The sequence below is a fragment of the Pleurodeles waltl genome, chromosome 10 (genome assembly GCF_031143425.1).
Source record: "Pleurodeles waltl isolate 20211129_DDA chromosome 10, aPleWal1.hap1.20221129, whole genome shotgun sequence".
Classification (NCBI taxonomy): Eukaryota; Metazoa; Chordata; class Amphibia; order Caudata; family Salamandridae; genus Pleurodeles; species Pleurodeles waltl.
This window is the reverse complement of record NC_090449.1, coordinates 250,641,717-250,654,162: the sequence shown is the minus strand read 5'-3', so window position 1 is coordinate 250,654,162 and position 12,446 is coordinate 250,641,717. Positions and strand designations below refer to the sequence as shown.

The window sequence follows — 12,446 nt, the reverse complement described above, 5'->3', positions numbered from 1 at the left end:
TTCCATTAGCAGATGTTGCAGGGGAAGATGATGTTGATAGGCCTAGGCTACACAAGAGATTTAGAGGAGTTTAACACTGGTCTAAAGGGGCTCAGTCTCCATGGTTCTGTTGTTACTCGCATCTTCTAGGCAGGCTCGCCATCTACCAGGTGACCTGGTTCATAAAAATGTACACCGAGGACCCAGAGATAGGGGGCCAGTGATGTAGTAGGGGGTGTCAGGGGCCATAATGCAGACAAGAAAGATGCAGCCTTGTTTGGGTAGGGTAAGTAATTTATAGCTGGAGTGCCCCAGCGACACTGCACCTCCTGCACCAAAAATAGCCATGCTCCTGACTTGTGCTCCCTCTTATTAAATATACTCTAACCTTGGTATAGTCCTTAAGCTGCATTCCACCGACAAAGCACATTCAAGAGGACTGGCATAACTGTTAATTAACCACTTCTTAGCCTCGTGTATATATATTTTTTACCATTGTATTTTTTAGTTTTAACATAATACACTTGGCAAACACAAACTTCTGTAAAGCATAACCTGAACATGTAATGAAATTATTACCGTCTGTCCACAAAACCTGACAGTGTATAAGTCTGATTGTGAACTTATTTTTCACAGTGCCCCCGATCTGATTGCTACATGTGTTATTAGAAGGAACGCTAATTGGAAAGAGGCGGATGGTTTTAACAAATGCCCAGTGACGAAAGAGCAAGAGGCATAATTGTCTAGCAGGTCACACAAGTCACGCTGAAGCTGCCCACATCCAACACCCTGTCATGCTTGGAGGGGCATTCTCTGCCTTTATAAATTGCTCTCTCAAGGGTGCAGCAGCATTGCATAGCAATCTATCATTCTTGTAACGTAGTGGGATTATGTGTCCTCCATTTCTTGGCTATGTCTCGTTTGGCTATTAAGTAGCCTCGACCAATAAATGTGCCTTGAGCCAAAGTACTTCCCATTTCTTCCATGGGCTCCAAGAGGGCAAATTTGGGTGATAACTCAAAAAGAAAGCCCAACACAGAAGTAATACCCTGCTGCATTCTCTCCAGTATGTATGAATACCAGGACAACCCCAAGCCATGTCTACAACCGTGCCCCTTGATGGCTGGCATCTAGTATAAGTCAGTGAAAGAGGCTTTCATCGTATATAATCAAGTACATACTATGGAAGTAATGAGTATGAATAAGTCTTAGTCCGGTCGATATGCCATGTGTGTGGGGCAATCTTGGCTTCCCTATAGCTGCCATTATCTAGTAGGCCCTAATCCGCGCCCCATCTTCCACGTAGTGGACTCAGGGGGTACGGGACATTAACTAAAAGTGACCTATAGATCTTGACATATTTCCATTGCTTATGTATTCCAACATTAATATGGCCTCCAGCCGAATGGACTCTGCGAGATGCACTAAACGGTCTCGTGGGGGGAGGTGGGGTGCAGTATGTATGGTAGCTCGAGAAAGCAAAACAATGGGATTTATGCCTTTAGTGTTCTGTCTCCCAGTTTTAAAATTCCCATACTGTTCCATACCCTGAATTAGGGTGTTCGACCGCCTGAAGGGAGCCAGTCTCCAAGCCAAGGTGGGCGTTTCATGGATGCTTATATTTAAATAAAGAAAACCTGGCGTTTTTTGTTGATGTTGCCACGTATTACAGCAAGCAACTTAAAACAAAAAAAAAGAAAGAAAAAAGTCCTCACACCGCGTCGTCAGAGCAGCACAGATGATTGGTTTATAACTGAAAGAATAATAAGAACATGCTAACTTGTACAGGTGAAAGTTGCTGGAAAGTGGAGAGAGCACAGATACTTGCCTGTCATGTTGCATGTCGAGTTCACAGTCACTTCCTGGGGTGACGCCGTCTGCCTACCACACTTTCTGAAAGCTACCTCTCCGCTCTGTCTCACATAATGTACCCCATGAAGCAGAGGAGTGTCTGATTCCCTTAACGTCTGTCACTCAAGCTTCAGGAATGCAGATTCTAATCAAAATGTAAAACAGGCAGCAACATAAATTCATTTTCCTGACTTCTCTTGTGAAGGGCTCAGGGGCTTTGTGAATTAATTGCTCACCTCTGCTAGGGTTGGCGCAGAGCCTGAGTGATGCAGTGTCTGGTTTGTTTGTTTACAATCCCACAAAGAGTTGGGAGATAGAGATGTTATGAGGCTAATGCGTGACTGTTTTAATGAGGCAGTGATGCTGAAGGAGGCCGCAGGGCAAACTGAAACATCAGGTCCAAAATGAGCAACGTCTGGTGGTGTTCACTGATATATCAGCCCTCAAGAAAATCAGGTCTGTTCATTGATCTGTGGAAGCGTGTGGTTTGGATGAAAAAGGGTTTTTTTTGTCAAAAAGCTTGCTGGCACGAAAAATTAATATAGTACACATTACACAAAACACTTCCCACACAGACGACTTTACAAAGTAAATTTTTTTCAACCAATACACACTCAACAGGGCAATGTGCTACCCGTCTACCACACAGATTCACATTTTTATGTGGTGCTGATCTACCCGCATTGTGGAAGTTAGTATGCTTTACAATACAATAACCATAGAGACCAAGGGCCATATGTACGAAAGTTTTTTCCCATAGACACAGAATGGGTAAAATCCTTAGGTACATCTGGCCCCAAATTCTCTTTCCAAAAGATGGTCAAAAACTAACATGAGAACCGCAGTGAGAGTAGGGGTCATAAAGAGAAAAAAAACAATAAATCAAATTATCGTTTCTAAAGGGGAACTAAGATGAAGAGTGTAATATTATTAACAGTGTTTCCTGGTGAGAACAGATGGGACTAGTGAGATGAAATCTCGCCTATACAAAACCACTAACCCTCAGTGTCAAATTCGGGACACTTAAATCAGAGGTGGAAAGGTAAATCACGGACGAGCCAAGAGATAGAGTTTTGGAAGATTGGTTGTTAGATACTCCCTGAAACCTCCATTTCAAGAAGCACACCTCACAGTATTTGTTGGTACCTTCATTTGGTAAAGTCAAAGGTGGCAGGCAAAGATGAGCTTGAGAAGACTTAAGTGAAAGAACTAACGAAATACACGTGCACACTTGTATGAAATGCTCATATAAGACTGTTAGACCACTTATGGGTCTGGCAGCAAGCATTTCTTTTTACATTCTATAATGAAGAATTTTCTTCAGCCCTGAACAAAATGCATTTTAATGCCAGGTTTCCTTTCTGGATAAAGGAAGAGACTCAATAAATAATTCCTCCAAAGTGAAGCAATCGCACAGAATCAAAACAATATCCATCAACAAATGACTGGGTGAATGCTTTAAATGTTATATATTTTCCTGCATTTTCTTGACGTTGTAGAAAAGAAAGGGCTAAGTGCCTGATTTAGAACACGACGGGTGGGTTATTCTGTCACAACAGTGACGGATACCCCAGCCGCCAAAATCTAAATTCTATTGTAGCCTACAGGATTTAGCGCCAGATGTATCAAAGGGTTTTACCCATTCTGTGTCTGTGGGAAAATGTGTTGGTACATATGGCCCTTAGATTTCAGCGGACACAATATTCATTATTGTTCTGACGGAGTAACCCATTCACCAAGTTCTAAATCAGGCCCTAAATACTGCAGTCTAATTTAAACTTCATTGTGCTGGAAGATCAGACAAAAAGTCAAATAGTTTTCAACCTTTTGACCAAAATACCAATAGTTAAATGCTTTTCTTAGCAGATCTGATTTCTTGGGCTCCTTTTTAAGGCATGTATGTCTGATCAAAAGCACAGTTAGAGAGAAAGAGGTCAACCCCAGACACCAAGACAGTCATTTACCTATTCCTACAACTTTCTGTCAATCCACACTGTGGCTATGTGACCGAAAAAAACATAGTGGGCCCAGTAAAACCTTTGGATAGGTAGTGACACTATAGTGAGCATTGCTGGTTCAAAAATATCTAACAGTAAAAAAGTGCAATCACCTTAAATACAAATCTATTAAAGACTCCATATAGCATCAGGAATTGACTCAGACACACCAGGAACATCTCTCCCAAAAGGAGCACAAATAATAATTTATGCTATGGACCAGGTGATCTTATGCAATTTACTTTGTAACCACTTAGTAAACCTGTGTTGAAAGCCCTAATCTAAATTGCAATGTCCACAATGCCCGATCTTTGATGAAGAATGAGATCTACTGGCACCTCATGAAGAATAAAAGGAGTACTTATGAGATTATTCTTTTAAAATGTCATGCCTTATCACCAAGAATAGGGTTCCGTGGCACATGTATTCTAAGGGCAGGTCCAATACTGCTTAACTGCATAATGGTTAGTTGGTGACATAGAAATAACCCCTGAAATGTTAAAAAGATAGTAATTTAATTTATTTTAAAGATGGTATGTACAGTTCCATTACATTTATGAACACTCAAAGTGGACTCACACACATTATTCCAGTTATCTTGTCATTTCTGACATGGGTCTATCTCTAATAAAACCTGGCACCAACTTTGAAAGGTTCTTCACAGTTCTTCATGCTCTTCAGGTTCTTCAGTCCCCCATCGGTGCTAAAGGATGTCCCAAGGGCTGGAAACCTTAGGAAGACACCGATCATGAAAAAGAAAGAACACTTTACCTTTGTGCATGCCTCCTACTGGGCACTCCCTTACCCTATACGAAATAGAGGGGAGTTTCATCCTAGACATATAAGAGGTAAGAGCAATCCTTTTCATGTTGAGAAAGACCATCCTCTGTGGAGTAGCTGATAATAATGAGTAAACACTATTAGTGCACCCATGAGCTTCTTGCACAGTTTGGATTTGCTTGCAGGCTGGGCAAGAAGCTGGTGGGTGCACTATTAAAATTGTACCAAGTGAAATGTGTATCAACAGTAATGTATAGTGGGGATGTCTGGGATTAAACAGAAACATCAACTCTACAGTGTTTTGAATATACATTTTGTAAAAGATTACTATGTGTTCCTTAGTGCACGCCCTCATACATTGCTCACCAAGCATTAGGGCGCTATCATCTTTCAGACATTGTGGGCCTACCTCCACTCATGAGGTGCCTCACAATCTGGACTAGGCCGTAATGCAAACTAATAGATTGGTTTTGAAAGACTGAATCTTCCTGAACAGATGGAAATCTATCTCATTGCGGAGGTATGTTAGCAATTAATTCTGTAAAATGGGGAAGCAAGAAAACTATTTGACAATCCTGACAAGACGTTAGGGGCAGACCTCTTGTGGGCTTGCAAACATTACTTTCTAAGGCAACAATCATCAAGCGAGGACAAAGAGCTACTTAAATCCATATTCCAAGGTTATGCCCTTTTACCTGTATATAATGGTTATCATTGTTTTTTGTTAACACATTTCAGGCACTGGGCCTCATTTAGAACTCAGCAAACAGTTTACACCATGACAACGGTGACGGATTTCCTGTCCGCCTAAATCTAAATCCTATAGAAGATAATGGGATCTATATTTTGAAAACAGGATATCTGTCACTGTTGTGATGAAGTAACCCTTCCACTGAATTTTAAATCAAGCCCTTAATTTGGCAGATTGGTTACTGTTGATTTCTAAACTTAACATGGACAAAAGATACCCTGGTCCTTTTGGTTGTGGTAATATGACCCCTTAGTACAAAATGCACTTTATTAAGCTGTACAGGTATTATAAAAAGTACCGCCTGGGTTTTATTGTGTCCCCTTTACGACATGATAGTTTTAGCCAGGCCCGCCCAGCTCTATTGCACTTGCAATTACTGCTTATACGTGTCTTTCACTTGCTTGTTTTTTCGCTGCCACTGTCAAACACAGAAAAATCTCGCTGGGGCAAATTTGATTTGATTTAAATTCAATCTTTAAATGTTTTTAATAATGTATGCATATGTATTGTGCAATTCTATCAAGTTGTGCTCTTGTTTTGTATTGTATGCGTGTTTTATACCTTGTTGGAAGAATGAATTGTTTTTATGCATCTTTTAGGGTTATGTATCTTTTAACCGAATAAAACAATATACTGATTGATTGACTGATTGAGTGAATAATGCACAGCATCTAAAGGGTGAGAGGAAAAACCAACACTATCTGAAGAGAAAGAGATCTCAACACCACCATTGGAATAACGATAATGAACAAAAAACAATGACCTTACAGCACAACCCACGAACATATAAAGAAAGAATAAACATCTATAATCCGTTGAAATATAAATAACCCACACAAAATGTTTTTATGTTAAAGAGGATTTCTCAGTGAGAACAAAGGCCACACTGTGCGGCATCTGAACTTAAACAATTTCTTCACATGAGCTTATCTAAGAAGAAACTGAGCCCTCCGTAGTATCTACAAAAAACAATAACTCTCCATAGAAAGGCTTTCAATTATGTGGCCATTTTCACTATGCCAAAGGATATTACCTCGATCTAGACTTGCTAGAAGGATTCTGGATGCCAACTTGTACCACTCCATCGATGGGCACTCTACCTCCAAACCACACACATAACTCTTGCACGATCCGGCTCTCTGTGTGTGGGGAGTATAGCAAAGGCTTCAAGCGGCTCTGGCAGTACAGTGCATTCAGGGAGTGATGGTCTGTGAGACAGGCCAGCTGGGGATCAGAGGGTCCGATTATGTCTTGCCAAGTTGTAGAGGCACGTGGCCCCCTCAAAGCAATGACCAGAACCGGTGGCAAGTCCTTCTCATGCTGGGTAATGCAAGAGGAAGGCACAATCTCTGTAGAAGAATATGAGAAGGACGATATCAATAAAAGTATACAGTTTGGTCAAAAGTATTTTAATGATAACAGGAGTGATATATGATAAGAGGAACAATACACAACAACAGATGTCTACAAATAGTATTTTTATCAGTTCATACTCAAAAAACGTGTGGAACTAGATAAAGAAAGAACTAGATAATGTTGAACTAGATAAAGAAAGTGTAACCAAAGAGGCAGGCAAAATCTATTTTTTGCTGCAAAAGTCTGATAGATGGAACTGGGAGGCCAAGGTCTAATAACTGTGCACAATACCCTGCGTACTTCATAAACTGTCTTTTATCAATTGTTAATCATGTGGTTATGATGGGCAAAAGGTAGCAGGACAGCTTAGTAAAGGGAGGCAGACTTAAACTTAGCTTCCTTGTTGAATTACTGAAAAATAAAGAAAATTCAAATTCAAAGGTTGTCTTTTTTAGATCCTACATAGCTTATTCAAACGTTTTCTATAACTTATGCGTTTTTCAGTGATAAACTCAAATTTATTTATTTTTTCTTTTATAGGCATTTCTGTTGCACCACTTGGTTACAGCCAGGAGACAAAACGTTTATTTAAATGTCTCAATACTGTGTGCCTGGATCAGGTACTGGTGCACTGCTGAAACAGCCATAATAGAAGTCACATCCAGCCATTATCAGGTACGCCAATACATAATGAAAGAAAAATCATCATTTTTGAGAATAAAGTAATTTCCATGAAATATGAAAACTAAGATGGTTATGTAGATTGTGGTTGAGTGGGAGGGCGGAATATGCATGTCCTGTCCACCTTATTAGAAGTGCATATCTGGCTATTCAATCAAAATAGGACAGTTGGACATTCACCAACAATCTGTCATCAAAGTTTGATGAGTACGTTTAGGACTTCTTTGAAAGTTTTCTCCAAAACCTGCATACCAAAAGAAAAAGGTCTTGGATTTCACAAGACCTCACTACTGTTTCAATGAAGTGAATGAAGACATGTAAGGTCCTTAAAGGCAAGGCAGGATCAATGCTTCTCAGACACTGATAGTAATATTCACAGTAGCACACCCAATCATTGAACAAGCATTGTAGGATGAAGAAAATCATGCTATAAGGATCAATTTGCGACAGGATCTTTTCCACCTTGTTTTTAAACTTAATAGCAGCACCCACATGTCATTGATTAGAGATTCTTAGATTAGCAAGAATACGTGAGGAATGTGAAGGGAGTCCTGAAGCACCAATCTGGACATGATAAGTAACTCCAGGTGCAAAGCATCCCATAGACATTAGTGTAATAATCAGTCCATTCCTCACAGGAATTTTACTTGTAACATGGTAACTAGCAACTCTGGGTAGTCATGTTTATCAGATTATTTCAAATGCTGAACAGCCTGAGTCAAAGTATAATTGGACAAGGGGCAACTTTTTAAATTCTTCATTACAATGAATTTGCAATTCTAAATAAGGCATATAGAGAGCTGAATGGACTGATAAAATATTGGAGTCTTCAATTACTGATTAAAATATAGGCAGAACAAATAATGGGCTGATTAGTACCGTAACATGTATAGAATACTGTGTACTAGGAGTCACATGTCATGGTGTGATTTGTGTTGCACAATGCTAGTTGCTGTGATCCCAGACTGAAGGGATCTTAACCTGAAAGTACAATGACCTAGTTAAAGTAAACTTCTTTTAAGGTTTACCAGGACAGTGAAGTCCTAAAGCACTCCATCTACCTCATAGGTATTTGAACTCAAAATACAAGCAAAGTAGCCCTCAATCCCAGGATAAGACTTCTACAGTTTCTATACACAATATCATAAATTAATAACTCCTGCATTCATGATCTGCATTTATGCCAAAGGGACAAACGGCCTCGGTGTCCACCACTGTTACCTATCCAAGATAGCAGCTCCCAGAGATAGAGCAAATTTGCATGGTTGCTAGGTTTGGGAAGGAGGGGTATAAAGTTTGGTGAAAAACACAGAGAGGTGGTGATCCACCACATTAATACAAAGGGACCAGTTGCCCACACCATTAGCAAGTACACACATAATGAACCAAACTCCGGTCAAAGCCTTAACTCTATGAAGTGTAGGCATCCACAGAAGAGAGGTGAGGCCAGACCTCACTTCAAAGTAATAGAAACTGCTTTCTGCTTGCTAAATGAGAGCACTTTATACTTCTACTGTCACACCTGAAATTAGTAACCATTAATGTCCAGGGGTTGAAGATACCAGCCAAACTGAAGTTGCTGCTCTGGAAACTGGTTATGCTTCAGGCATCACTTTGTTTCAGGAAATAGATTTTCTCCACAGTGAATGCAAAAGCTGAAATCCAGGATGCTTCCCCTCCAATTTCACTCTCATTATTCTTTGTAAAACAAGGTGCTGGCCATGCTGGTTCAAAGAAGAGTAAACATGGACCTCCATAAAGTCCTAGCTATAGAAAAAGCTATTTGCGGTTATTAACATACCAATGGATGCCCATAATTACACCTTTGTTTCACTACGAATACTAAATTTGTATTTGTATTTATGATTTGAAAGATCATTGAACCAAAGAAGGTATCAAAGCCGTAGACAGGGACAGACCCCTGCGGGAAGACACCAAAAAAGGAAACAGATAGGCAGAGGAGACCCCATAGCAGGCAAGCCATAGTAACTGATCAGTAGAAGGTGCTCCTTGGACTATTCACATTCATAAAGCCACGGCTTGACCTATTTTCAGAACGGCATATGAATATTTACAGATCTAATATGGGAAGGCAAAGAATTCCAAAGCCTAGCAGCTGCAACACTAAAGGAGTGAGCACCCCATCTAGTTTCCTGCACTGTGGAACCATTACTTAAAACTGGGCCGCAGATCTCAATGTTCTGCTTGGTACGTACCAACTTAGAGCCGATCTGAGATAATGCAAACCTTGTCCATGAAGAGCTTTATGGGTAAGGCTCAGGGCCTTGAAAAGCACCCTCCTTTTTGATGGAAGCCAGTGCAGGGATTTAAGCTCTTCCCTCAAAGAGCAGTGCCTTGGAAGTCCCAGTACCAGCCAAGAAGCCGCATTCTGAATGATCTAAAGCTTGTTGATAGAAAGCTGGTTAGCGCTGAGATAGAGAGCACTGAAGTAATCCAAGGTGGATGTAATCAGTGCAGTGGTCACTGCCGCTCTCAAGTCCCTTGGAAGAAGGACCAGAAACTTCCTCAACATGCTAATTATCCAAAAACAAGAGCTCACAGTCCTGTTTACCTAGGCCTCGAAAGATAGGGTATCATCAAAGAGAACGCTTAGGTTTTTGGCAACTTTCTCAGGTACTGGTAAGGTACCACAATCAGCAGGTCACCACCAATCGTTCCAAATAGCGCTGTCAATACCGAACAGTATAATCACTGTTTTTTCAGCAATCATGTTCAACCAGTTCAATGTCATCCATTAGCTGACCTCTACCATACATATCCCAAAGCGGTCAGCCACCTCTCCCCACTCACTGGAGATGGACACAATGATCTGGATACCGCAGCATAGGACGAGACCTGGAAACCAAATGACTGAATGAGTTTCGCTAGAGGGGAGACATAAATATTAAAGTGGGGCTGAGAGAGGATCCTTGTGGCACCCCACAGGGCAGTTGAAAGGAGGGGGCTTTGAAATACCCACAAATGACAGTGATGGTCCTATCTAAAAGGAAGGTCTTCAACAGCTTCAGAGCCTTGCCCCTCAAACCTACCTTTTGTAGTCTTTGCCCCATCCGAGCAGGAGAAATGGTTTCAAAGGCCGCCAATAGGTCTGGCAACACCAATATCACTGATCTACTTGCCTCCGTATTTGATCTGTCATCGAGACAAGAGTGGATTCTGAACTATGATATTTCCAAAAGCAATATTGTGAAGGATCCAGGGTGTTAGTATCAAGTAGGAACTCGGACAGTTCCTTATTGATGTGCTTTTCCCAAAAATGTTGCCAAGACAGCAAAGAAATGGAGTGCATATTTTTCAGTTCCTATGAAATTGCTTATGGCTTCTTCTTAAGAGGGATCACAACTGCCTTTTTCCATTCTGAGGATATACTCTAGGATCAAAGATCTCCTGATATATACTCTCGAGCCCTTCTGAAATCAGATCTGATGCTAACTGACAGACTTTAGGAGGACAGGGGTTCTCAGGAGAACCAGATTTGCAACTGCCTAACAGGGACTTGATCCTAATGGCATGGAGAGGTGAGAAACTATCCAGGCATTTACTATCTGACTGGCCAGTCAACTTACTCCCCCTCCTTGTTTGGGGGAGTCAATTACTTGGTTCCAACATCTATCTCTACTGCCTGACCATAGGGCACAAACTCCTAAAAAATGTTTAGTATATTTTCCTTACAAAACGTAACCACTTCCTCACAACATACTTGTGAATTTTCAATTTCCAGTGAAGGCGGTGGAGCGTTAAAAAACCGCACACAGTTGAATAGTTTTCTTGGAACATTAATAGTTGACTCAATTTTGTGAACAAAATAGTTGGACTTGGCTATTTTAATAGCCCTTTTGTAAATTCAGCTCTCTTAATTTAGCTGTTTCTGCATGACTGGGATCCAGTCTCTGACTCCTCTCCTGTCTTCTACATTACCTCTGAACATCTTTAAGCTCTGCAGAGAACCAATGCGCAGAGGGTGTCAACCTGTGCATAGGGCCTAACTTCCTCAAAGGGGTTGCTACTTCTGCTCCATCATACATCCATTTGTAAAATTTATCAGCAGAGCAACCATGTTCAGTTAACACGTTCTCCTTATTGCCCTACAACCTTTGGCAAAATTCCCTACCATTAGTTCTGTCCGAATTCTTGACATTTTTTGTGACAACCTGCCTAATCTCCCTTCCCTGACACTCCCATCCCCTCCACATTAAAAGAGACGAGAAAATGATTGGACCAGTCCAACTACAGGCCGTCCCTTATTGTTAATGAGTCCAAGGAGGGAAAAAGTCCATCTAGAGAGTATCCTGCAGTTTAATCGAATGCTGAACCGGTTGTGTCAAGCCAGAGTTGCACATAAGATGAGTCGAGTGACCACGTTTATGCATGCAATAAGAGGCTCCAACACTTTCCACCAATAATCCAGAAAATGCTTTCTGGAACTGGGGGTTGGGGGGGTTGGGGAGGGGAGGGAGTGGAAATGTGGTGATAAAATAACAAGCCTTCCAGCCTTTTTACAGTCTTCTGTAGGTTGGTGAAGTGCTCTATTTCACGCTCGGCCTTTGTTAAAGTGCTAGATACCAGCAAGCAACTCAAATAATATTTAAAAAAGATCGCACGACAGCCACCTCCCCTCCATATCCAATAACTCCAAAACCTAGCATAGTTGCACTAGCAAAATCCAGACCAGCATCTTCTTTGGCCCAATTTCAGTCACAAAAAGCCAGTCTAGTCGGTCCGTATCAAGGATCTCAAAGATCTCCAAACTATGTTTTACTACTGAACGAGCAGTGAGCAGGGTGCATCTAACATCTCTATCCCCCTTTGCCCCATTCACCACATTCCCCAGATTGCTATCGCCCCATGGATCAGTGATGGCGAGGTCCAGAACACCCCCTAATGGTCCCGGACCACTTCCACAAATCCAGTTACATATCTAACAATGCCACTCCTCAACCTCTTAAAGGAAAGCAAGGGGCTGTGGTACACATAGTTCTTCCATTGGCTGTGTGTAGTAGCAATTCACAGGCTTCCCCCTTATCTCCCCC

At 41.2% G+C, this 12,446-nt stretch overlaps 1 protein-coding gene and 1 pseudogene across 1 annotated transcript in view; one reads left to right on the top strand and one right to left on the bottom strand.

Annotated features, from left to right (window-relative positions):
- The window catches only part of LOC138261054 (ornithine decarboxylase antizyme 2 pseudogene), a 31,793-nt pseudogene extending 26,375 nt beyond the window's left edge, over positions 1 to 5,418 (top strand).
- Positions 1 to 12,446, bottom strand: part of DNAAF8 (dynein axonemal assembly factor 8) — an 882,921-nt gene that overhangs the window by 422,039 nt on the left and 448,436 nt on the right. Inside the window, exon 15 of the mRNA XM_069210337.1 lies at positions 6,392 to 6,707. Within this exon, the coding sequence (XP_069066438.1) occupies positions 6,392 to 6,707 (316 nt within the window). The remainder of the gene's footprint in view (positions 1 to 6,391; positions 6,708 to 12,446) is intronic.